The sequence below is a fragment of the Acomys russatus genome, chromosome 29 (genome assembly GCF_903995435.1).
Source record: "Acomys russatus chromosome 29, mAcoRus1.1, whole genome shotgun sequence".
Lineage (NCBI taxonomy): Eukaryota > Metazoa > Chordata > Mammalia > Rodentia > Muridae > Acomys > Acomys russatus.
In genome coordinates this window covers 17341366-17368266 of record NC_067165.1, presented here as the reverse complement: position 1 = coordinate 17368266, position 26901 = coordinate 17341366, and the positions used below count along the sequence as shown (strand labels likewise).

At 51.3% G+C, this 26901-nt stretch overlaps 2 protein-coding genes across 3 annotated transcripts; both read right to left on the bottom strand.

Annotated features, from left to right (window-relative positions):
- Nucleotides 1-959: 959 nt before the first annotated feature.
- Nucleotides 960-17086, bottom strand: LOC127211470 (bone morphogenetic protein 8B-like). 2 transcript variants are annotated; one of them, XM_051171370.1, is made up of 7 exons: nt 16762-17086; nt 9506-9695; nt 8995-9143; nt 3776-3946; nt 3243-3322; nt 2690-2851; nt 960-1253 (listed from the first exon to the last, which is right to left on the bottom strand). In XM_051171370.1, the coding sequence occupies exons 1-7, from the start codon at nt 17084-17086 to the stop codon at nt 1104-1106; spliced, it is 1227 nt and encodes a 408-aa protein (XP_051027327.1). In that variant the 3' UTR covers nt 960-1103. The 2 variants fall into 2 exon arrangements, with proteins under 2 accessions (XP_051027327.1, XP_051027328.1); XM_051171371.1 differs by having other exon boundaries at nt 2741-2851.
- LOC127211461 (succinyl-CoA:3-ketoacid coenzyme A transferase 2A, mitochondrial-like) lies at nt 6537-8179 on the bottom strand. Its single transcript, XM_051171357.1, has one exon. It carries the CDS (start codon nt 8177-8179, stop codon nt 6641-6643), a length of 1539 nt encoding a protein of 512 aa, XP_051027314.1. The 3' UTR covers nt 6537-6640.
- Nucleotides 17087-26901: the final 9815 nt, after the last annotated feature.

Sequence of the window (26901 nt, the reverse complement as noted above, 5' to 3'; positions counted from 1 at the left end):
CTGAAGTTCTTGATAGGGGACACACGGTCATGGTCCTTTCACAGTGAGACGTGAGACACTGATCCTCTGCCAGGCAAGAGTCAGTGTGGCTCTGGAGCCTGGGCAAGAATGCCCAGCAGTATAGCCGTGTTTCCCCTCTCAACGCAAGTCCTGCCCTGCAGCCTCTGCCTGGACCATGAGCATCTGAAGGACAGTGTCTCTCTCCTGGGGACTGCGTAGCTTCTGTTCTGGACTCACTATGTCTGGTTCCTTCGCTCCAGCATCAAGACAGGTCACAGCTTTGGTTTTTGTTGTTTGTTTGTTTGGCTAATGCCAAGTTGTTTGCCTATGTGCTGGCCTGTGATGACTGCACCGAGGCAAAAATTGGGACTATGGGGAAAAAAAATGCTGGCATTTCCTTTAATGACAACGGCTGAATTCAGATACAAAATCCACAACAAATTTTTCATCAGCTGGTGTCCTGCACCTATCTGTGGCCAGAGGCTTAGTGACAGATCAGTAAACACACAAGGTTTTGTTTGGTTGTTTCCTTTGAAGGAAGATCTTAATCTATTACCCAGACTGGCCTTGAACTCATGGCAATCCTCCTGCCAAGTACTAAGATTACAAGTGCGCATCAGTACATCTGGCTTTTCCATGCTTTTGAAAACTTACGCAGAAATCTCATTTTACACCTCCAAGGTGCAGGCTATGGAGTGTGTGTGTGGGGGTAGGGAGTTGATCATGTCAGCACACACCTAAGCCTTCTGATGAATCCTGATTCAAGTCAGGCTGGGCCAGTAAGCATGAAAAGCTTGGTAAATGGGACTCCTGTGCCAATCTCAAAGGCCGTTCAATGGATGCCACTGGGGGAGGGACAGAGATGGGCTGCTGCCTGGGGACTCAGGCCACCAAGGTTGTAACCAGGACTGTCTTCCCACCCTTGGGCAGAGGAAGGGAACAGAGAGCCGAGCCTGTGAAAGAGGGCAGATTGTAGCTATAAGAGTTGAAAACCCTGCCTTCTGCCTTGGCCCTGGGCCTGATAGGGTCTATTGGTTTCCTGCCTCAGGAGAGGGGCCCAGGTAGGTAATTGGATCAGTGGCAGCAAGCTCTTGGTCAGGGACTCAGTGGCAGCCGCAGGCCTGTACTACCATATTGTGTTTCCTGCGCAGGATGACATTATTGTTTCTGTCATAGTAGAGCAGTGAAATGGGACTCAGCTCTGTGGGCACACAGCACACCTTGGGGACGACATCTGGCTTCATCAGGTGCACCTAGTAGGGAGGGGATGCAGGTAGGAACATGAGCCTGATGGTCCCGGTTCCCACCCACTACCCTTCCAGAAGGTCTTAGCCCCTTTGACCAGCCCAAGGTCATTCTCCACCTGCAGCTAGGACAGGTCCTTCCCGGCACATTTGCCCTGCCCACTGCCCGTAAGACACAGCCCAGGCACCTGGCTTGGAGGGACTGATAACCAAGCCCCTTGGCACTCTACACTCTGGTCCACGATCACATACACTTGTGTCTCCTCAGATAAGCTTGCTGGTCCCCAGCACTGGGTGCCCTGGGGCCTCACTACCCTACACTGCTCTGCTTTACTGCATCCCCACTTGGTAGCTGTAAGCTGTGGAAGGGACAGTCTCTCTTGCAGACTAAACTAGAAATGTTCACAGAACAAATGCATAAATTCAAGAATCCTGCCCCCCTAACCCCCATGTGGCACAACCTCAACTTCAAAAGCAAGGCTGTCTTTGCAGCTGATACGTAGGCTGCATGGGGTCCCCGTGGCTATCCGACTCCATCACTGAGCTTGAAATAGGTGCCAATCCTACCCATCTTTAAAGCATTCACTTCTCTGCGACCAGGCATCCAGCAAACACCAATGCCCTTTGTGAAAGGACACCTTCACAGTGGCTCAAAGCTGCTCTTAAGGCATGATGCTCACTCTAGAACAGTGTTTCTCAACCTTCCTAACATTGTTATCTTTCAATACAGTTCCTCATGTTGTGGCCACCTCCCCAACCATAAAGTTATTTTGTTGCTACTTCATAATTGTAATTTTGCTATTGTGAATTGTAATATAAATATTTGATATGCGACCCCACAGGTTGAGAACCACTGCTTTAGAGCATCATTAGGCACAACTGCCCACTAAGGAAACACAGGGCCAAGGGTCACTGGGTGCTAGGATTCCTGACAGAATGTTCTAGAAGGGAGACTCAACTCCAGATTCTACAAGCACAAATATATGGAAATAGGTGATTGAAGCTGCCTTCCTGGTAGCAACTTCCATCACTGAGTGTGGCCCAAACTGCAGCTCAGCACTAAGAACCTGAGAGAACAGACAGCTAGGAAAGAAGAAGTGGGGAAGAGGCCCAGGAGGAGACCAGACTCCCAAAGAGCTGAGGGTTCATGGATCACCCAGGCAGGCATGATGGGTGAGTACATGTGACCATCAGGGAGGCCAGATCTACCAGGATACGGAGGACACATGTTGGGTCCTGCAGGCCCTGCGTAGGCACCCACCCGTTGTGCGTATGCCTCAGTCTGACCACAGGGCTGTATTATGTTAGTCCACAGTCTCCCACCCGTGCAGGTGCACAGCACATGTGCTCAGGTTCTGTCTAGGAACACCCATGTGAGTAACAACATTTACTGAGGGGCAGGAAACAGACTGTGTCTAAGTCTGCTGTGCTATTGTTCTTTGAACCCCATGCCTTTCTAGTCCCTCAGGTCCCAAGAAAGCCTCTGTGGTACTGACCAGGGCCTGCATGGTGGCATGATTGGTGGATTTCAGGCAGGAGTTCAGTGGGTAGATGCATTCCCCGTCACAGTAATAGGCTGAGTAGCCCTGGGGGGCAATGACCCAGTCCTGTGGGTGGGAAAAGGTGAGTCACATCAATGTCCTCCCATAGACCATCAGCACAGCACCTGTCACAGGAATACCTGAGGCCATGTACCCTCATCCCCTCAGCAACCCTCAGTAAGCGAGGCTGGACCCCAGCTCCATTCTTTACACCTCCCCCTCCTTTGCTGTCTCCTCCACAGCTGCCCATGTCTCCTGCAGCAGCAGGCAGAGCCCAGAGGCCCTGCCCACCCAGCCTCACTTTCCCTGTTGGATTGCTGGCAGTTCACTGGGCAGAAGGCTCAGGCCGCCTCCGTTTTCATAGCTTCTATTCATAACTAAAGGCACAGCAGCTCTACCTCCACCCTGACACACAGCAGGCTCTACAGGTGGCATTCAGAGGAGAGGCAGAAATTACCAGCCAGCCGAGGTCCCGGAAGCTGACGTAGAGCTCGTGCCTGCGGCAAACCTCTCTGCCCCGGGAACCGTGGCCATCATCTGCAGGGAAAAGAAGGTGCGTGCTCTATTCCGGGGTCCTGCTCTACAGAGTTGCCATGGGCACTCCCAGTGTGGGGGTGACGTGACAGACACATTCACAATGAAGAACAACAGGAAACTAACGCATTGGAACCACAAGTTCCACTTCCAGATCCCTGCGCATGTGCATGACCCGGCCCAACAATCCTCAGTGACTCCCATGTCACCACAGGGTCTGGCGGTTCAGCAGGATCTCTCACCTTGCTGCCTGGGGGGAGGGGGGCTCCAGACACCCCAGTGAACACCCCAGCAGGACCCTAGGGCACACCCAGTTTCTGCTTTCCTCTGCAGACTGCAGCCCACCCTCCCTGCCAGGCACACGCCCAAAGTCAAGGGGCTCCCATCCCACCTAGCTGATGGACAGGAAAGACTCCACTCTGTAAAGGAGGCCTCAGATCCCAGCCAGGCTCTCACCAAAGATTCCCAGGTTGATTTTATTCAGCTGTTGCTTATTCAGTGGCTGTGCACCTCGAGGGGCCCGCACAGTATTCCAGCTGGCCCTGAAGAAACCGACCATGAAAGGCTGTCTGGAGTGTGGTGCGTGTTGTCCCAGGAGACCAGCCAGCCCAGGATCCAAGCTGTGACCTGGAGGACAGAAGCAGAGGGAGAGAGACCAACTTGTAAGTGGCAGTGTGGCACCTAGGAACCTCAGTTTCCTCATCTGGAGGTCAAACCAAACACTCTGGCCAGCAGGTCTAAGGTGGCAGGGACAGGGACCTTGGTAGCCACAGGCATCTGCTGGTGATAACCTGAAACAGGCTTGGGAAACATTTGACACATGTCAAGGGATTTGCCCATTACCTTTTTCCTTAGTCACTCCTCACTGTAACCCAAGTCATAGTCACTCAGAGATGACCAGAGGCCAAGCCACTTGGTTCAATGGCCCAACACCCAGGTCCTTTCTGGGGCCTAGAATGTGTGGCTCATGACACCAGCTCACGGCAGCCTCTGCAAGGACATATTCTCCCAGCGCTGCAAGCCTGCTGATCCAAGGGTGGACATTCACTGTCCCTCTGATGCCCACACCAAGGCCACAGGCTGAACAGGGACAGAGGTTGGGACAGTCACAAAGCAGAGGGTTCGTTCACATTGTCCCGGTGGCAACTGTCTGTTCACAGCTTCAAAGAAAGGAGGGGCCTCCGAGAGACAGACCGGGGCCTTGTCTATAGGAAAAGTTTCACCCCAGATCCACCAAGGACTGCAGGTGCTCCCACAGCACAGTCCACCCAGGAGAGCAAAGCCTCCACCAGCTGTGGCTTTGCTGATGCGTCCTGTCCCTTCTAATTGCCGAAGCAGTATATTAAGCTGGCCTGGTGGCCTAGCCTGTAAACACTCAGAAGGTAGAGACAGGAAGATGGAGGGCACAAGGTCATCTGTTACATACCGAGCAGGAGGCCAGCATGGTCTACAGGAAAGCATTAAAAAAACAACAAAACAAACAAACAGCAACAACAACAAAAAAACCAGACACCAGACAGATCTGGCTTCTGGTAGGATGCCTGAGCCCCATGGCCCCACCCCCATGTGTAGATGACCAGCAGTAACTGGATGTGGGAAGTGGCAGGTGGATATGGTCAAAATACGTTGTATACGTGCATGAAAATGTCAAGGAGTGAATAAGTAGTATTGAAAAACCATCCAATCGAACAGTGTAATAACCAGATAGTCTCCTGAATACCACCCATGTGCAGCAGCTCGATTGGAGTGGGTCACCTCCCATCAGGCATCAGGGTCATGACAGGACTCAGAACCATTTCGCTTTGTGCCTGGGTGAGATTCCTTACACCAAAGCCCGGCAATGCTCACTTCACACATCATTAAACAGCGCCGTTGTTCAGCTGACTTCTTGCAAGCACTAATATGCACACGCGCGTGTGCACACACACACACACACACACACGAATGCATGTGCACATATAAACTCAGGCAGTTATATGGCTCAGGGACAAGGTCTTGCTTAGTCTGCTCAAGGCCCCGGCTTCCACCACCACTGCTGGAAGAAATGTTAAAGAGCCCAGAGGGCTCAGGCCACAGCTCAGAAGTAGAGCACTTGCCTAGCAAGTATGATGCCTTAGGGACAATCCCTAACACAAAAGCTAACACAACACAACACGCTCGTATGTGCATGCACACACAGGTCTGTTTACTCCACTTGGACTCTACCAGGCTCTTCATTATACACTGAGGTCAGGGCCACCGACTCCTGTGGTGGACAGTCCACTCGGGTCAGCCCTTCAAGCAGCTGGCTCCATCCCAGGAGTCCACCAGCCACTTGAAAGAAAAACTCATCAATCTAACCTTTGACCTATGACTTCATCTGCCACCAAAATTTTGTGGTAGCCCTGTGAGACTCCATCCCAGGACTGTGGCTGAGAACTGTGGGGTTGGCAGGTGTACCCCTGGAAAAGACTCAGATGAGTCTGGCAGGAAGCACTTTAGTTGTGAGATCACAGATTCAGAAGGGCAGACCCCAGAGCTGCCACACTGGGGTCAAGAAGGGAGGCCAGCTGGACTTGCGGAACAGAATGTCAGTGTGGTGTGGGCAACAGGGGGCACTGCATTTTACACGGCAAGAATCCATGCACGCCATTGGTTAGATCCTACACTCCACCTGCACTAAGCCCCGGCCTCTCCTGACACACACTGGGACTGCTTGTGCACAGTGGGTCTTCCCGGTGGAGTAACAGCACCATCTTCCCACAGTTTCATCCCACAGGAACATGCCTGCCTGCCTTCTAGGGACAGCCAAGCCGCTCCCAGAAGGAAGATGGGAACAGGCAGGATTCAGGGAAACAAAACTAGGAACAGAAACCAGGGACCTGGGAGAGAACCCAGAGGGGCAAAGTGGAGTGAGCGCCGCCTACTGCTCAAACCCACAGCTCTGCATTCCATGGCAGCAGTGACGTGGCAGCAGGCAAGCTCTGGGTGGATGTCTTCCTGCCCTCATGGTTGTCTCTGCATTTCATGACTCAGTTATGAGGGGCAGCACTGGCATTGAGACCACCCAGGGGGCCCTCTGCAGCCTTGTGTGTGACTGAGACAGAAAATGGGAAAGGGGGACAGTATCCTCAACGGTTTTAGCGGAAGTCTTCAGTTAGGCACAGGACACGCAGGCTCAGCTTGGAGTTTTTAATTAAAATCACTCGGCTCTTGAGAAGAGACCATCGAGCAGCAGGAAGCCGGAGGAGCCAGTGGTACAATGGTCACACGCTGCTCAGGATGCCTCCCAGCTCACTAACTCCTTCATAAACCAGCCCTGGTGGGAAGGGCCAGGGCTCTTCAGTTGTCAGCTTTGATCTGCTGCATGGGCTTGAGGTTGGGGCACACCTTGAAGGAGCAGGCTGTGGTGGCCTTGATGTCGTCCACCGAGGAGCCCTCCCACATCTCCACCAGCGTCAGCCCCTTCTTGGGGTCCACATCAAACACAGCCTTCTCGGTGATGATGAGGTCCACGCAGCACTTGCCGGTCAGCGGCATGGTGCATTTGTCCACGATTTTGGGCTCCTTTGTCTTTGTGCAGTGTTCCATGGTGACTACCACTTTGGTCTTGTCACCCGACACCAAGTCCATGGCCCCGCCCATGCCCTTCACCTTCTTGCCTGGCACCATCCAGTTGGCCAGGTCGCCGTATTTGGAAACTTGCATGGCACCGAGCATGGTCAGTTGGATGTGTCCCCCGCGGATCATGGCAAAAGAGTCATCGCTGGCAAAGAAACAGCCCCCGGGAATCACGGTCACCGTCTGCTTGCCCGCGTTGATGATGTCAGCATCCACCTCATTTTTCGAGGGGAACGGGCCCAATCCCAGGATCCCATTTTCACTGTGCAGGTAGACCGTCATCTTGGGGCTGATGTAGTTGCTGGCCAGGAGAGGGATCCCGATGCCCAGATTGGCATACATGCCGTCCTCGAACTCGAGAGCCGCGCGCTTGATGATACGCGTCCTGGATGTGTCCTGTTGCTTGCTCTTGGCCGCGGACTTGCTGTCGCACGTGGTCAGGCGCTCGATGCGCTTCTCGTACTTCGGCCCCTTGATCACGCGGTCCACATAGATGTTGGGGATGTGGATGTCCTCCTGGCGGAAAGAGCCCACGTCCACGATCTCCTCCACCTCCACCACTGCTATGTCCGCGGCCTTGCACATGGGCACGTTGAAGTTGCGTGCGCTGCCCCGGAAGATCACATTGCCGGAGCGGTCGGCCTTCCAGCCCTTGACCAGGGCGAAGTCTGCGCGGATGGCGTGCTCCAGCAGGTAGTGGCGGCCATTGATCTCGCGTACTTCCCGCGGTTGGCTCAAGGTGACCAGGTTGCCATCCGGCGAGTACCGGATTGGGGCGCCCCCTTCCTGTACCAGCGTGCCGTAGCCCGTGGGCGTGTAGAAGGCGGGCAGGCCCGCGCCACCCGCGCGGATGCGCTCCGCCAGGGTTCCCTGCGGTGTCATCTCCAGGTCCAGCTCGCCTGCCAGGTACAAACGCTCGCATAGCGCGTTTTCTCCCAGGTACGAGCACACCACCCGCTTGACCTGCTTGGAGGCCAGCAAGATGCCCAGGCCGAAGTCATCCACGCCTACGTTGCTGCTGACGATCTTCAGGTCCTTCACGCCCGTCGTCTTCAGCGCGCCGATCAGATTCTCGGGGATGCCGCAGAGCCCGAAGCCCCCGAGCATGACCGTCGCCCCATCCTTGATACCTTCCACCGCCTTCACCGGGTCCGTGTAGAAGTGGACGCGCCCACAGCGGTCGCTAGCAAAGTGGCGGACAAGGCGGTGGGGCAGCGCGGGCCGCGGGAGCGCCCAAGCCAGATACCTCAGCGCAGCCATCGTCCACGGGCTACGGGGCTCCCAGGTGCCAGACAGAAAGGGAAATCCCGGGTGCACCCTGTGAGCGCGCCTCATGTTACCTCTGCGATGCGTCATAGAGCAGGGAGGACACTGTCAGAGATCGCCATGGATCTCACTCCACTAAGGACCCCCCCCCCCCTGCCACCTTGAAGGGCTAAAGTTAACCAGGTGTTTTAAAGCCACAGTCCCATCTGTCACCCCTGCTGTTAAACTGCTCTGGACTCTCCAAGCATCTTGCCAGATTTCTCTAACTCAGAGGTGACATCTGCCATCTCTTTGGCCTTCTCCTTCCAAGTTATCCTCCAGCCTCTTGCTGGACCCCAGAGAGGCCAGTCTCCTGCCCTGTTGTCCTTTCTGTCCTCACTGCCCAACATATAGAAAATGTCCCAGAAAACCCCTGTGAGTGAAGCAGCGGGTGTCAACCTTTGTCGCTGAGGAAACTGAGGCTTAGGCACTGACTTCCAACACTGCCCAGCTGAGATAGCCCAGGCCTGGCTGGGCTGGTAAGATCCCTTAGCCCTTCTTCCTCTCAGAGTGAGGCCTGCTGCCCAGAGAGAGGAGCCTTTTTCCTGGAGAGGATCCCAGAGCTGGCTAAGTATGAGGGACAGGAAAGCATTCCTGGCTGGGGCTTCCCCCTGTCCAGGACCTCACCAGTCTGACCAGCAAGTCCTCAAGAAAGGCCAAGCATGCCCCTCCCAGGTCCCCCCCCCCACTGCTCTGTGTACTGGCAGCCTCTCCTGGAGCCACCTCCCCACACCCCCAGGGCTGCTCCCTGCTCAGTCCTGGAGCCTCACCATCCTTGGTTTCCACATAGAGGCGCAGTCCCAGGTCCTTGTTCTGGTTCAGCAACCAGCGGTCACTGGCTGCTGTGATGTCCAGCACCAGCCAGCCCTCGTCCCCAGATCGGAGCGTCTGAAGATCCAAAAAGAACAAGTCAGACTCCCTGTGGACATGAAAGAACAATTAACCAAAGGTCGAGGTCAGCACAGCTGCCTGTATCCTGTGCCTGCCCTGGGGACCACTTTCAAAGCCTCTGCCCTGCCTGGCTCTGGGCTGGCCTCCTTTGGTACCACACTTCACTGATTACTAACCCCCGATGGTGTACTGTGCGCATGTGATGATGGGGACACTGGCTCAGTGGCTCAGTGCTGTGGCCTATCGAGGGCCATAGCCACAGCCACAGTAGCAGGACAGGGAGTTCCAGGCCTCCCTCTCCTCTCTTGGAAAGGCACCCTCTGGGCAGGACCCTGGCCAGAGCCTAGGCCGTGAGACCATGAGGCGGGCATCTGGGCAGAGGGACGGTACCTGCTGGAGTGCTCCTGGACCACCTCGAACATGCTGACATGGAGGGTTGTGTTGAGCGGGTGGGGGCTGGGCTCTTTATATATCCGGAACTCAGCAGCTGTGACAGCCTCCCCATCAGGAATCTGGCTTAGGTCAAAGCGGAATTCCTTCCAGTGTGGCTCCTGGTAGCCCAGAGTACGGTCACGCTCCACTGGAAGGCAAAGTGGGAGTGGGTCATTACCAGGAGCCAGGATGGCTTGTGCTCAGAGTAGGAGCCCAGGTGGCCTGGGTGTGGCCAGGTCCTGCCTACACACACACACAAGCTTCTTCTGGTCCGTCCTGGGTGCACATCTGGCTCCAGAAGGTGGGGTAATGGGAAACAGCAAGTGCTCAGCAGGCCCAAGACCCATGGATGAATCACAGTGCCTCCCAGAGCTTAGGCCAACGGCCCGATGGACACAGGTCCCAAGGCAGAAAATCACAGTTCTGGGGGGAAACCCTGTGGACAGAGGACGACCAGAGCTGGCCCTGGATCTGACAGCTGAGCTGGGCTGTTTGGGCTGTGTTTAACTCCTCTCAGTGTCCTGGGAGAGGCTGCACAGAGGGCAGCCACGTCACAAGGTCAGCAGGGGAAGGAACCTTAGGGGAGGGAGGGACACCCAGTGCCAGCAACTAGAGGACAAAGGGCCCACATTTCCTCTAGGGGACGGGAGTAAAGGAGAATGAAGAAGAAAGGAATAAAAGTCCAAGTAGGATCAGCAGGTCCTGGACAGGCCATCAAGTGCTGGAGGAGTCTGCCACACTGGGTTTGGGGACCTAAACAGGCTTCTTGAAGGAGGATAGGCGGGTCTCTTAGCAGCTGGCAATAGCTACTTATGCAGAGGAGAGATGGTGTGCACCAGTGCAATGTGGGGTGTAGCAGTGAGCTACGCAGGACATCCCTAGAGACCAGGCCTGGGAACAACAGTGTGTTCCGACCCAAGGGAACCACATGCTCTGAGAGCCCAAGGTGGCGAGGGGCGGATGGGATGAAGGTGACAGCTGAGGTGGGTTTCAGGGTGGGTGCAGCTGTCAGGCAGACAAATCTGAAGAACAAATGCCACGTTTACCCAGCTGCATAGAAATGCCCAAGGAAGGATATTTAGGGAGCCTCCTTCCACTTTCTCCACCACCCCCCAACTTTTGGACATTCTGAGATCCACCTGCCTCTGCCTTCCAAAGGTATGTGCCACCGCCACCTGACCCCTCCTTTCACTTTCAAATGCAAATAAATAAATAAATAAATAAAATATAAATAAAAAGTAATAGTAATAAAATAAAAATAAAAATCTGTGTTTCAGGCGGGAGAGATGGCTTGGAGGTTAAGAGCACTGAGTGCTCTTCCAGAGGTCCTCAGTTCAATTCCCAGCACCCACGTGGTGACTCACAACCATCTATAATGTGATCTGATGCCCTCTTCTGGCCTGCAGGTGTAATGCTCACCCTGGTCTCCTGGGCTCCTGCAGGACCTCAGAGGAGGGTGGAGCCCTGGGGTTGGTGACCTGTGCATTCTTCACCTGAAGGAATTTCTCCCACCAGGACATCAGCACTGTGGTGAGGCCAAGGCTCATCCTGAGGTATTTTCAGCAGGCCGGTTCCATAAACGGCTCTGCACACACAATTACCGGTCCTGTCCTCAGCTGGCTCCAGACCCCAAATTAAAAGGGAGCACCCGCACAGGCAACCACATCAAGCCTGCTGAGGTAAAAAATAATTCCCAGGAGATGTGAGCAAGGGTGCGATTCCTGCAGAAGAAACTCAAGAACGCGGTGGTCCAGGATGACACATCCCTCTTGCCTGAGGAGAAGGGAGGAGACTTCTGTGAGAAGGTGGCCTGAGTGCTTCTCCACCTGTGACTCATCTCTAGAGGAATTCCCCATCCTTAGGAAAGGGTGGGCAGAGTTTGGGTCAGAACTGAGATCTTCAGAATTGGGTATCAGAGAGGAGAAACAGAGGCCCAAGAATTCTTTGCCAAGGTCACACATGCACTCGAGTCCCATTCAAAATGGACTTTCAGACTCAGCCATGTGAAACGAGTGGCTCTTGGAGTTCAACAGGTGGCATATGGGATGGAGGTGACTCTCAACACGTTTTCTTTTTCCCCACAAGGACCCTAGAATGCTTGCTGAAGCCGCCTTCCTCCCGCTGGGTCCTAGGAACCGGGGGTGTCAGGAGGTGCTCAGATGTGCTCAGTGTTGGCTCCACACAGATGGGGGCGGCTGGCGTCCATGCCACCTGGTGCAGCTCTCCGTGCTCCCTGACTCCTGCTGGGCTGTCTCCTTCCCCTCTGCCAGTCTGCCCAGTGCGCCCACCTGCACGCAGCGAGCAGCTGGGGCACAGGGCACGTGGTGGGGTGAGGGCAGGAGAGAATCTAATTTGGCCTGTTTCCATGTAGTTCAGTTTCTTGAGAACCAGGAACGATGTGACCTGGCTGTGGCCCCAAGTCGAACAGGTAGAAGAAGCCAGGCATCCTACGAAATGGGGAGCATCATTCAGTCTGGGGAGGGCCTTGTTTCTCAGGGATGAAGTTGGGATTCAAGCTATGAAGACTTTCCAAAAATGGAGGTGGTCATGACTGTAGTTCAGTGGTGGAAATACATGTCCAGGAACCCAGGAAGGGCAAGGTCCCAGGAGAGATGGGTGATTTCAGAGCTTTATTTATTATTATTATTATTATTTTATTATTTTATTATTATTTATTTTATTTCTTTTTGTACTAGAGTTTGACTCCAGGTCTCAGTAAAGTTTCCAGGCAAGCCTTAAGCTAGAGATGCCTCTGCCTTAGTTTCCAAGTGGCTGGGTCTATGGGCACACAGCAGTCAAGTAGCCCAAAACTGAAAAGAACCAAATATCCATTAGTGATAAATTAACATGGATAGATTCACTCAATAGAATTCAAGTCCAAAAATAAGACCAGAAACAAAGGCTAGGGAGATGCTTAGCGGTAAAGGGCTCACTGTGAAAGCATTAGGATGGAAACTCAGACCCCCAGAATCAATGTAAAAATCTGGGCAGGCAAGGTGGCTGCCTATGACCCCAGCACTGGGGTAGCAGAGACGGGATCTGCAGGGCAAGCTGGCTAGCTAGTGGCAGCAGTGCACTCTGCAGTAAAGGAAGTAACGGCAGTCAAGGAAGGCATCAAACATAAGCCTTGCTCCCTCCCTGACAAGCACATGTACCTGTGTGCACATATATGCCCACGTGCATACGAATATGAATGCACACGTTCACATATATGTGCACACATGATTAAAATAAAAATAATGCATTAAAAAAATAAAACAGGCCAAGTGAATCTTTGCCAACAGGGATCAAAAGAGCCTAGGAGACTGGCTAGTAAAGTTGGGCTTCCCATGGGAGCCCCTGATTTTGGATGGTTTGAGTTTTATATACTGAGCATGTGAATCCAGCAACACTACACTCAGAGTTCTCAACTTATGACATATATTCACATTTCATGTAGTACAGTAGCTCCTCCTGCATCTAGGGACAGGACAAAGGCCCAGGCTGAAGATCCAGTCAGCTGTACGGAGGGAATAAGCACAGGATGCCGACCAACTGCTGTGTGGCCTCAGGAGTGTCCTAGCCTTCTCTGAGCCTCACTCTCCTGCCGCAGTACTCGTGAACGCAAATGCGCTAACAGATCTGGAGGGCTGAGCACGTGGCCAGCATGGTTATCATCTCACTCAGCCCGGGCAGCCCCTCAAGAAAAGCATCTCCATTTCACAGAGGGGGAAACTGAGGCTCAGAGACAGGGCCAGGATAGGCCAGATCACAGTGAGAGTAGGCATGGCAACCGGATGAGGAGTCTCTCTGTGTGAGCCCCAGGCCAGAAGTCCCTTGACGCAGCCCTTCTCAGGTCCTCTGGTGTCTGTTATCCCCGACAACTGTCTTCATGGCGCATGCACATGTTCTCTGTCTCTCCTACGTGAAGGTCGTCTTCGAAAGGACACAGGCAGTGTGACATCTCCTGCCACCGGAACCAGGAGCCAGGCCTCATGACACACAGTAAATACTGCATGACTACTTGTGGGATGAGTGGATGAGTGAGTGAGTGAGTGAGTGGATGAGTGAGTGAGTGAGTGGATGAGTGAGTGAGTGCATGAGTGAGTGAGTGCATGAGTGAGTGAGTGGATGAGTGAGTGAGTGGATGAGTGAGTGAGTGGATGAATGAGTGAGTGAGTGGATGAGTGAGTGAGTGAGTGAGTGAGTGAGTGAGTGAAGAAATGAAGGAACTCCTTGAGAAAGAGTCAAAGGAAGTGACCCGGAGGCCAGTGGTGAGCAATTATCACTGTTCACAGGGCTGGCAGGGTCTCTAATGCCCACACAGTCTCATTCCCTCAGATCCAGCCACCACGGTTCGTTGCAGCCCCTGCCCTTGGACATCTGAGACCTTGGGAACAAAAGCTCCTGGGCTGGGAAAGGGGCTGATGCAAGTGCACATGACTCCATTGTGGTCCTGCTTGGACTCTGCCTATTAGCACAGTTTGAGCCTCAGTTTCCCTCTCCAGAACAGAGCTACCTGCCTGTCCACTGACATGAGCAGATCTGGTCCTTCTAATCTTCCGCCCTTGGGGAGGACTGGAGGGCCTGAGGCCACCCAGCCCAGGGACAGGGCAGTGAGCAAGCAGGTGCCTCTAAAACAGAGCCAAAGATAGGGCTGGGACGCATCTCGTCTCTGATACCATCACTGCAGATACTGGCAATAAACAGGACCACAGCAGGGAGGACACATGGCGGAGGTGAGCAGGGACTAAGGGCAGATCAGGGAGGGGACAAGAGTCTGGGTCTGGTGCTAAGAGTACCAGCTTAGCTCAGTGCTCTCCCTTCTCTGAGCACAGGGACAGCAGGGACAGGGGTCTGCTGTCACATCTGCTCCACAGTGTCGTAGCCATTGAAGTCACTGGGCTGCTGTTGCTTCACGTGGGGTCCTGACCTTCAGGCTCAGCTTGGCTTGCTAACTGAAGGCATCTGGGTACATGTGTGACACACGGGACCCTGTAGTCACCAGGTAAAAATCACTCTGGCTGAAAAGAGTTTACTAGCATGGCCAGTGTGTCAAAACAAAGAAGATGCTCTGATGGGTCGCTCACAGTGTGTCTGCACCGAACAAAGACCTGTTTTTCCAATTCCATGAATCGTGCTGGGACACTCAAGTAATATGTGGGAAATGTGACTTGGTAGGAAACACAATTTGGAACCTATAACTATGAATGTAGCCTTAAACAATCTGCATGGGCCTGGGCTAGCCATTTAACCTGAGTCCATAAAGCAGGAATTCCCAAATAATTCACATGCTGTTGCTAGAAGCCAGCGACAAATGGAAGAATGTGAAAGGCCAAAGATCTTCTGGACTGGAAGAAAATTCTAAATAGGGGACACATGGCTTTCGGTTAGCTTTTAGAATCTGCATGTAGACACAGACCAGACGCATGGGGCTATCCACCATAGGCTCTCTGTGTTTGTATGTGGGTTTTGGCACAGGGTTTCACTCTGATGGCCAGACTTCTTGAAGCTGTAGTAGTCCTCCTGTCTCAGCCTCCTGAGTGCTGGGATTACAAGCATGAGCCACCATGACCAGCTCGCTTGAGAAGTTTGCTGTTTTACATACAAAAGCTGAGCTGTGGTTAACAGGCGTAGGGATCATCAGGGGTTGGACCAGGTTCACCCTCCACTGGCTCTCTCTGCTCATCCGTTCGTCATCTCCAGTGATCTATACCAGGAATCCCAGAAGAGTTTAATGTGCATCTTGGAGAGAGCAAATGATGTCTCTAAAGGCACACTGCTGTCCTAGGCCCTGCTCTGTTCACAGCAACGGTTCCCACCAGGGCTGTTCATGTCTTGATCCAGAGAGACGGTTGGGGGAGGGGAGTAAGGCATGGGCTGGGTGGTGACTCACGTTGATCAGAGGCTCCCTCAGGACATTCTTGGGCAACTCTGTCCTCAAGGTTTTCTATTCCTGCACCCTAGGTCAGCCTTATCCTGAGCATGGAAAGCCTGTCGCCAGCCCACGTGTAGTCAGTCCATCCTAAGTACACAAGCCTGGTCTTTAAGCAGGAAGGCAGAACCCAGATCCCACTGGCTGCAGCCCCTCCTGCCCGTGGGCTCTCAGTGCTGGCTAAGCACTGCCTTGTCCTTTATTGCGCTCTTCCCCCACCGTAGCCACTGGCAGCAGAGGTCTGGTTGTCCCCTTTCCCTGCCTTCAGGTAGGGAAGAGGTGGCTGAGGAAACCAGAAACCTGATGCTATCCACTACAGTCTGCTTATGCTCTGAAAGGGATGTCACAAAATGGAGCGCTGGACACAGCCATGCAGCCTGGGTCTTATTAGGCTGTTTCCAGGCTGCCCTTGCCTCCCTGACCTTGCCTGCTCAGCATGCTGCTGGGAGAATGAGCGACACAGTGGGCACAAGGGGCTGGTGGTCACGGCAAGGTCTTTCCTTTCCTGCTCCCAGCTCAAGGCCTGGACCCAGCCCCAGCCCCAAGCTGTCTTTTGCAGACAGGAACAGAGTAGGTGCAGGGACCTGACTAAAAGTAAATACTCGTGACTACAGATAAAGGTTTTGGGGGAAAATACTTTTAAGACTAGTAAGAAAGTGGTCCTGAGGTCAAGAGATCCCTAAAGAAAGGAGGAGCCACACTTGGGGAGAATGGACTCACAGCTGCCCTGAACACTTTCCAAGCCAGGCCAAGGTCCAAGCGCTGGGGCCCAGGCCCACAAGACTACAGTCATGGTCTGAGTCTGTCCACTCCACCTCCTGACAGTGCACCCCACCCACCCACTTCCTGCTGCCCAGAAAGAGCCTGCTGTCAGGGCGTGAGGGTCAGCTCTGGTCACTTTGATGATATGACCACAGGTTTCCACACTGAACTTTGTCCCTCTCTTCAAGGCTGCGGTTATCACAATGACAGCATCACAGCCTCTGTTTACTCATCAGTCTCGCCAGGACTGACTTTTCCGGTGCCACCTAGGGGACCTGGGCATCACCAGATTTCCACTCCTGGGCGCCATGGTGGGCGAAAACCCTGGGAACCCACACTGGTCCTCAGACCTTCCAGCCCTGACCCCTGTAGGCCCCGCTCCCCCGTGGTCGTGCCTGCTTCGCCTTGACTCCCTGTGCCACGCTTCTTGAGGACAGCATCCCCAGACAGGTGGCTAAAAAGAAGTCATTCCCAGACAGGCGGCCATGTGCTCTCCACGTGGAGATTGCAGCCTCTCTGGGTCCCTCCTCACACTCACCCATGTTGACGAAACTCATGACCAGGTCAGCGCGGTGCAGGTGAGGCTGCGGTTGCCCGCCACCGCTGCCATCTGCCATGGCGTGGTACAGGTCCAGCATGAAGAGGGGCGCGGATGCTGGCTCCCGGGCAGGGGCGGGTGGCGCTCGGGGTCGGGCCCGCCCTGGCAGCCCGAGAACCGCCAGGATTTCGCGCTGCATGTCACGGCGCTGGTGTACTCCTAGGCGACGTTGGGGGAAAACGTGCGGGGGACGCGGGAGGTGGCCGCCGCTCAGCGGGCACAGAACCAGGCCAAACAGCCAGAGGAGTCTGGGACCCGTGGCCATCTCCGACTCTCAGTGGACTCGCATCAGCGACGCCCTGATGGCAAGAATGAGACAAGCGCAGAGGATCCCTGAGTTCGCACCTGCGGCGGGAAGTTCTGCGGAAACTGCGCACTAAGTCCTCGGCAGGCAGTCGCCGCGCCCCGTAGGGTCAGCAGAACAACGTGGGCTCCTGCGACGCGGACCCACCAGTGTCCGGAGCATGATGGGTCTTCGGGGACCAGACCCAGGAGCTCTTCCTCAGTCCCACCCCTAACTGGGCCAACCAATGGGGGCTCGGGGGCGGGCCCGAGCCCGGACATAGGTCCACCCGGTGTGTGTACCGCTACCACAGGGGGATGGCCGGGGTGGAGGCGAGTAACGGGTGCGACCCCGAGGTGAGTATGGGAGGATGAGGGACCGGGAGAGGCCATCAAGGGTGTCTTGGCTCCCCATTCTGCTGCCCAGGCGCACCCCAGCCTCTGCGCAGAGACTTCAGTGTCTTTGAAACAGGCACCTGCACACTGGGGCCGGTCGCTCCGCGTTGGGAGGGACCCTGAATGCAGGTGCTGGGGTAGGACTCACAGCTACAGGTCTCCGTACGCGCGCATAGTTCCAGTCGTTGGGGCCGGATGGCTACCAGTCGTGCCTCGAGGATAGTGCATATATTCCGTCGCCAGAAGCAGCCAGGGCCCGACCTCCGCTGTTCCTCGCCTGCTAAGCGCCTTTCCCGCTCTTGCGGGAGAGCAGCCTGCAGACTGCGCCTGCCTGGGACAGGTCTTCTGCGAGGGCTCTCGGTCAAGCCCATTGGACCTCGCTGCTGATAGAGCCCTGGGTCGAATCTGAGGTATCTCGGAGGAGGAAAACCGAGGCACACAGTTTAAACACCTTACCTCAGTTGCACAACAGTGAAACTAGAGAGATTCAGGCTGGAGATGATCCCAGGAGAGAAACCATACAGGGCTCAATAGGCAGTGTGCTATATAACGGTTTTGATCAATTATGGATTCTCAAGCGTGGATTCAAAATAAAATTCCAAATAAATGTATGATGGTCACCAATAGCTTGATGTGATCATTTCAAAGTTTTAAATATCAAATTATTTTTTCTTTTTGTCTATATCTATCTATCTATCTATCTATCTATCTATTATCTATCTTCCTGAGTACTCTATTTGCATGTACACCTGCATGCCAGAAGAGGGCATCAGATCACATTATAGATGGTTTCTGGGAATTGAACTCAGGACCTCTGGAAGAGCTAATAGTGCTCTTAACTGCTGAGCCATCTCTCCAGTCCTTAAATATCAAAATCTTAATCTTTCGGTTGTGCCTCAAGCACACACTTAGACTGTCTTATAACCAAACCTACAGGTCAATTTCCATACTGTTCCAAAGTCCCATAAAAACAATGGATGATGCCAAGGAGCCATTAGAAGTGACTAGGTGAGACAGAACCAAGATACTGAAAACAAGTATGGGTTGGAGTGAGGATGGACTTAGGTACTGATGTTGCAGGCGGGAGGAGGGGTGTGTGTGTGTGTGTGTGTGTGTGTGTGTGTGTGTGTGTGTGTGTGTGCATATGTGTGTGTGTGTTTTGCAGTGCTGCGGATTGCATCCAGAGCCTTGTATGTACTAAGTAGATGCTCACACATTGAGCTGAACTCTTGGCCTTGTATATTAGTTCACACACACACACACACACACACACACACACAAATCACATTTGCTGTATTTGCTTAATGATATGTATTCACTCAATGACATATCCCAACACTTTGCCATGGTGCTTCTCAAATATTTAAAACTGGCATCGTGGTGCTTTTCCACCCTACAACTGCCGTAATTTATTTAACAAAGCTTATGACATTAAACAATACAGTTGTTTATATTATGTGTAATTTTATGAACAACCTCATAAAGTACCCTGTGCTTGTCAGCAAATATTTTTGAAATGTCCAGGATACATTTCATAGGTGAATATTTGGATTAAAATAAGTACTCACCTATTAAGGTTTCTGGCACATCTTTTTGCCTGCTGCTTAAACAGTATGAAGGTTTGTTTCACCTTGCCAGCAGTGAGCATTACTATCAAATACAGAAGTCAGCCTGGCACTGTTACTGCATTTGCACACGGGAAATGAACAGCACTCTCTTCCTCTCTACACACCCACCCTGACTTCAAGAGAACGCTTTGTTGCTTCGCCTTCCTCCCTGCTCACCCGTGACCCCACAGTACTAATTCTCTGTGAGACTTCTGCCCTGAGGACAAGCCCATCCTGCTGAGACTTCAGACCGCAGGACTGTTTCCAGTGCCAAGTACAGTCACAGCACAGAGCTGGACACCAGCAATTTAATCGAAGATAGATCTGACATGACTTAAGCCAGAAGCCAGAGAGCTCACAAATATCCCAGGCTCCCTGTCCCCCATGCAGGTTCATGAAGACTCTCTTCTCCCCAGGGTGACCACAACACCTTCTGCCTGACCTCTTTACCCACAATCCCTCATGACTCACCTGTCCTCGTTCCCCCTGGATGAATGGTTAGGTAGACATCTGTTGGGCTCCTGAGAAGGCTCAGTGGGTAAAGCAGTTGTTATGTAAGGATGAGGGACCTGAGTGTGGATTCCCAGAACCTTGTAAAACTGCTTGTGACAGCATATGTCTGTAGTCCCAGTTCCCCTATAGCACTTTGGGAGGCAGAGACACTAGACTCTCCAGTAACTTGAGGGCCAGCTAGCCTGGCATATGCTCTGGTGAACACAGAAAATTCCTGCCTTAAATAAGGTGATATGCTGGGGGTTGGTCTGGTGCTATGTATTCAAATGATAAATACTGGCCCCCAAGATCTGTTTACTCTCCAGATGAGCACGGTCTCGCTCATGTACACCAAGTGATGTTGGGTAAACCTTGCTCCCCAATTTAAAGTTGATTGGTTAATAAAAATAGCTAGAAGCCTATAACTGGGCAGAAGAGAAGTAGGCAGAGCTTAGGTTCCTGGGCTTGGGGTCAGATGGGGACCATGAGGTAGGAGAAAGGAAGCTGGAGAGAAGGAAACCACCATGGGGCAGCATGGACCAGAACATGTGGCCATGAGGGCTGGCCTGATGGAACAGAAGCAGGCCAGGCAGGAACAATTATGGCAAATAACTTGGGGTATGTAGCTGGGGACTAGCAAAAAAAAAAAAAAAGAGGGTTGATATCCACCCAGTTATTGTACCTCAAAGCTTTTATAAGTCTAATATACACAGACAGAGAGACAGAGAGACAGAGACAGACAAACAGACACACACACAGAGACAGACACAGACACAGACACAGAGACAGACAGACACACACAGAAAGAGAGAGAAAGAGAGAGAGAGAGAGAGAGAGAGAGAGAGAGAGGAATTTCACTGCTTAGAAAAGAGTTTTATGTGTTGTTTTGAGCTTCCCTGTGAGCTGGCAGATGGTGTCCTCTGCACACACCCTAGCTCTAAGCCCCACAGGCAAAGGAACATGTTCAGTTTGGGTAGAGATGCTTTTTATTTTTGATTTTGTCATTGATGTATTTTGTTAAGTATTTCTTAATAGTATACATTAATTATACATAATTGGTAGGGGTTTTTCTTTTCTTTCCCTTTTCTTTTTTTGAGACACAGCCTCACTATGTAGCCTTGGCTGGCCTGGAACTCATAGAGAATCACCTGCCTCGCCTTCATGTGCCATCATGCCCACATCCATCTTCCAAATTGGTTAGATCATGATTTTGTTTTTCATTTTTTGTTTTTTCTGAGGGCCACATCCTTGGGGCCAGGCAGGCACCACATGATCAGGTGCCCAGCACTCATTGACCTGGCATTTATCACCTGGTCTCAAAGCCAATCTTCTCCACTGTCCTACCTAACCACCTATTCATACACATTGCTATGTCACGTGGGACTACTTGTGGCTCCCCAAACACCCTAGGTGACATTTCTACTCCTGTGGCTTCCTGTGCTGAGAGTGGCTGTCTAGTAGCAGCTCTCTGGGACGCATCAAAACACCAACTCCTGCCCTGATTTCCCGTCCACTTGCGTGAGCACATCCATCTTCCCCATCTGTCTCTACCAACGTATTTCTGTGTCAGCCAAAGGGCATGTAGGTGTTGGGGGATGGTCTGACGTATTTTGATGCTAATTACTGCTTGCTGTCTCTGTGACCCACCTTTTGCTTAATAAAAAGACATTCCACCCGGGCAGGGCAAAGGAGATAGGTGGGGCTAGGAGAGAGAGGGATTCTGGGAAGAAGAAAGACCATCACACGGAGAAACGAGAGATACCTGAAGGGAGGAGAGGAAGGCCGCCATGGGTTAGATGGATGAGAAGCACATGGCTGGTGTGGATGGAGAGTCTGGCCCAGATGAAGAACATTAGCAAGTATTTGGGATTATGGATGGGAGGTAGCTTGATAGAAGTTATTAGAAGCAGATGGCATGGGATTGAGACAGGGATCCCATGCCTGAGGCCCTACTAAGGAAAGTAGTTTAGAGGATTGATATCTGCCCTGCCCCAGGTTAACGAAGGCTATTTTAAAATATAACAAGTGTCAGTGTCTTAATTGATTGCTAGCCGGGCATGCTGATCATACTAGCAATACTGATAATTTGAAAACAATATGTAGGCCTTGCTCCTTGAGCTGTAGTTGGGGGTGGGGCGGGGGGGAGCATTTTACGACTCAAGGGCCTGTTTGATCCTGCCCTGGAGCAGAGGCTCTGCAGTGACTCTTTGGATGACCACTGAAAACTCAAAGGGTAATCACCCTTGCCTCCATGGCTGGTGTCTACAAAGTGTTAAGAAAATCCACTGTATCATATTCTCAGGGTTTGCTTACACATCCTAAAACAAACAAACAAACAAACAAACAAAAAAGCAAATGAGTACAATAACCCAGCAAGGCTCGTGACTCGACTCCTGGCAACAGCAAAATATTTAAATAAAAACCCATAAGCACTTTGCCTACCTGGTACCTGGGACATCACCAGTCATTGGGTCAGTTCATCTTCTGTTGATGAATTCTACATAAAAGCCAGGGATCCCTAGATGCCTTAATGAGAGAGGGTGGGAGCAAAGCAAGAAGAAAATTGAGTGTGAAGGGCACAACTGTAGCCCCAGCTCTTGGGAAGTGGAGGGGAATCAGGGTGTGAGGCTATTCTTAACTACAGATCAAGTTCAACCTGTCTACGGAAGATGCTATAAACATGAAGACACAGATTATAATTAAGTAGGTGGCGCATGCCTTTAATCCCAGCACTCGGGAGGCAGAGGCAGGTGGATCGCTGTGAGTTCGAGGCCAGCCTGGTCTACAAAGCAAGTCCAGGACAGCCAAGGCTACACAGAGAAACCCTGTCTCGAAAAACAAAAACAACAACAACAACAACAAAAAAGAAGGTCCAGCTGGCTCTTCCACTATCAGGCAGGCAAACTAGATGCCAGTTTACTGAGTGGTGGCAGGTGGCAGGTGGCAGGTGTGTGGCTCACACCTGCAATCTCAGGGCTCAGAAAACTAAAGAGTTCCACTTGGCGTAGGAGACGGGCCTGCATTAGAGAGTACAGCAACAAAATGACAACAACAAACAGTGGAGGTTACGCTCTGTCTCATAAGAGTCGAGGTGTAACTCAATGGCAGAGCTGTTGCCTGGCACCCGGAGACTCCGGGTTAAGTCCCCAGCCCTACAAGAACACCGCAGTTCCACAGACCACACTCAAGTCACGCTAAACACTTGTGTGTCTGATTCTGAGGTGGTCTAAACTTTTGTGTTTACTTTGAGAGTCGGTGGAAGTGAGTGTCTTTGAGGGTTCCTTCTAGAAATTAAATACATGTTGTGACCGCAGTGAGAGATGGCAGTGGATAAACAGACCAGCCTTGCTATGACAGACAGAACGGACAGAGCTTGGGGGTGGGGGTGGGGGGTGGGGGAGACCTCGTCCCATGTGCTTTACATACCTCTGAATCCAAACCAAACCAGTTTTGGCAAATTCTCTGTGGCCGATACAGAACGCCAGCAATAGTTTGTATGAACAGCCAGAGCCAGGAGCCGCCACCTCTCTGACAGCAGAGGCGTGTGCTGTCAGGCTGGATTTCTCGCTAGATGGTTAACCTGGAGTAGAAGGAACTACCAAACAGCCTTCCAACCAACTCTTGCTCCTTGCCTCGTGGGCATCCAGGAGCTTTATGCTTAAGTAGAGGTTCCCATGCCCAGGCTGGCCTGGGACTTCACTTCAAAAACAGTTGATCAAAGCCACAAAGCATTTGAGAACGAGCCTGAAAAGAATAGGGATGCCCGAGAAAAGTGTATAAGCTCCACCATGTTTGGGGGATCCATTTTCGTGAATGGCTCAGCTGAAGGGTAAGACAGTTTGAACTCTAAACAGAGAAGGACCTTTCCAGACATGGTGGCACACTGCTTTAATCTCAGGACTCGGGAGGCAGAGGCAGTCGGGTCTTTGTGAGTTTGAGGCCAGCCTGGTCTACACAGTGAGTTCCAGGACAGCCAGGGCTACATAGAGAGACACTGTCTCAAAGAAACCAAAAAACAAAACAAAACAAAAAAAAAACAAAAAGAAAAGAAAAGAACATCCATGTTGGAATAGAGATAGAATATAGAAATGACCAAGATGGCACCCAAAGCAAAGACAGCATAATAAATTAATTGGACTTTTAGACATCTTAAAATGTCACCAGATAAGGCTGGAGAGATGGCTCAGAGGTTAAGGGCACTGACTGCTCCCCCAGAGGTCCTGAGTTCAATTCCTAGCAACCACATGGTGGCTCACAACCATCTATAATGTGATCTGATGCCCTCTTCTGGCCTGCAGGTGTACATGCATGCAGAGCACTGTATACGTAATAATAAATAAATATTTTTTTAAATGTCACCAGATGTGATGGGGGTACACCTTCAGATTATGAATTTCAGGCCACCCTGGGTTATGTAACAATCTTGAGTCTAGCTATACAGTGAGTTATACAGTGGGACCTTGTCTCAAACACTAAAATACCACAATTGTGTGTCAAGGGGCAGTATTGAGAGAATAAAAGGCACACAGGCAGAGCATGGTGACTCTCAGCTGCAATCCCACCACTCAAGAGACCAAGGCATTGAGTTCTACGATCTGTGTAGCCAGTTCTGGGCTAGCCTGGACTACAAAGTAAGACTATCGCAGCAAACAAAAGAGGTTCCCCACAGAATGGGAAAAATATGGTTGTTCATTTTGGGTAAAATTTTTTTGAGACAGGGTTTCTCTGTGTAGCCTTGGCTGTCCTGGACTCACTTTGTAGACCAGGCTGGCCTCGAACTCACAGAGATCCGCCTGCCTCTGCCTCCCGAGTGCTGGGATTAAAGGCGTGCACCACCATGCCCCATCTGGCTTTTCTTTTTTAAAGCAAAACTGAAATAAAAGAGAGGACAACAGGACGACTCAAAACGGGCAAAGGGGGCTTCCTGTACAAAGCTGGTGACCGAGTTCGAACCCCTGTACCTGTGTGGAAAGGGAGAGAATCTGTTCCTGGTAGTTCTGTTCTTACTACCACATGTGCGCTGTACACACACACACACACACACACACACACACACACACACACACACACACACACACATACGCACGCACGCACGCAAAAAAATGTAATAAAAATAATAAAAATGTACTTCTTGGCTATTAACAATTTACCCAGCAGAGGCAGGTAGATCCTTGTGAGTTCAAGGCCAGCCTGGTCTACAATGCGAGGCCAGGCCAGCCAAGGCTACACAGAGAAACCCTGTCTGGCCTCGAACTCACAGCGATCCTTCTGCCTCTGCCTCCTGAGTGCTGGGATTCAAGGCGTGCACCACCATGCGTGGCCCTTAATATCCTCTTTCATGATTCATGTGTCCTGTTACACTTTCCATCCTTCCTCCTCACCTATTATTACCCTTTCCTGTGTCTCCTTTCTAAGTTTTTTGTTTGTTTGTTTGTTTGTTTTTACTACAGCCACTCTTATGTATATGGGTACATTATAGGCTGGAATCTGCACATCATATAAGGTAGAACATGTGCTCTGTTTTATTTCCTTTCTGAGTTTGGGTCACCTCCCTTAGGTCCATTAGTTTTCTTTACAGCTGAATAATGTTCCGTTTTGTATAAATACACACCACATTTTCATTATCATTCATTTGTTGATGGATTTCTATGTTGGTTCTGTTTCCTTGCCGTGCCCAGGAGGAGTATAGCTGGGTCACATGTTAGTTCTGACTTTTTTTTTTTTTTTTTTTTTTTTGAGGAGCCTCTAAACTGGTTTTCATGTATTAATTTGCACTCTCGCCAGCAGTGAATAAGGGTTCCTCTTCCCTTGCATCCTTTCCAACAGTTGTCAGACATCTTGATAATAGCTGTTCTGACTGGAGTGAAGTGGTCTCTCAAAGCAATTTTAATTTGCGTTTTTCTGATGACCAAGGATGCTGATCACTTTTAAAAATAGTTATTACCCATTTGTATTTCTAGAAGGAAAGTTTATAGCTGTGTTCATATTTAAAAAAAAAAAACAAAAAACTTTTTTAAAGGCTTGAGTGGTGGTGCATGTCTTTAAACCCAGCACTTGTGAGGCAGAGGTGGGCACATCTCTGTGAGTTCAAAACTACCCTGGTCTAGGACAGCCAGGGTTATGTAAAGAGATCCTGTCTCAAACAAACAAACAAGCAAGCAAATGCCAAACAAAACCAAAACCTTCAGAGGTCTCAAATAAAGAACCTAATGAAGTCGGGCGTGATGGCACATGCTTTTAATCCCAGCACTCGGGAGACAGAGGTAGGCAGATCGCTGTGAAGCCAGCCTGGTCTACAAAGAGTCCAGGACAGCTAAGGCTACACAGAGAAACCTTGTCTGGAAAAACAAAAACAAAAACAAAACAAAAAAAAGAACCTTATGAATGAGGTACCTCAGCGCCTTAAAACAGCAGAAGGAGCCCGCCCTAAAGCCTGTACACAGCAGGGAATCATAAAGATTAGGAAGAAATTAACTAAATTGATACTAAGAGAACAATACACAGAATCAAAGAGTTGGTTCTTTGAAAAAGTTAGTAAGCTTGACAAACCCTTAGCCATCTTCACAATAAGAAACCAGGAGAGAACCCAAATCATCAAAATTAGAGATGAAGGGGTTACTGCTACTACAGACTCTAATGAAAGTCAGAATATTCCAAAAGTAGAGAAAAAATTGAAAACTTATACTCAAAAAACAAAAAAACCTGCTGGAAAACCTGGAAGAAGTTAATGGATTTTTCTAAATGTCCATGACCTACCAAAATTAAAGCCAGAAAACATTTTAAAAGATCCTGCTAGAGAGCTGGGCGTGGCTCCCAGCACTTGGGAGGCAGAGGCAGGCAGATCGCTGTGAGTTCGAGGCCAGTGGTCTACAAAGCGAGTCCAGGACAGCCAAGACTACATAGAGAGACCGAGAGACCCTGTCTTGCAACCCGCCCCCCCCCCCCCCCCCCGCGCCTCAAAAAAAATCCTACTGGAGTAGGATGCTGCTATGATCACGTCTTAGGTCAGTGCTCTAATGAAGTGCCTGTCAATCTAATGTAACAGGCGCAGTTGGCAACTGTCTGTGTTCCTCCCCACTCATCAAGAATGGAGGAGAGGGCTGGAGAGATGGCTCAGTGGTTAAGAGCACCGCCTGCTCTTCCAAAGGTCCTGAGTTCAATTCCCAGCAACCACATGGTGGCTCACAACCATCTATAATGTAACCTGATGCCCTCTTCTGGCCTACGGGTGTACAAGCAGACAACATTGTATACATAATAATAAATAAATCTTTAAAAAAAAAAAAAAAAAAGAAAGCCATGT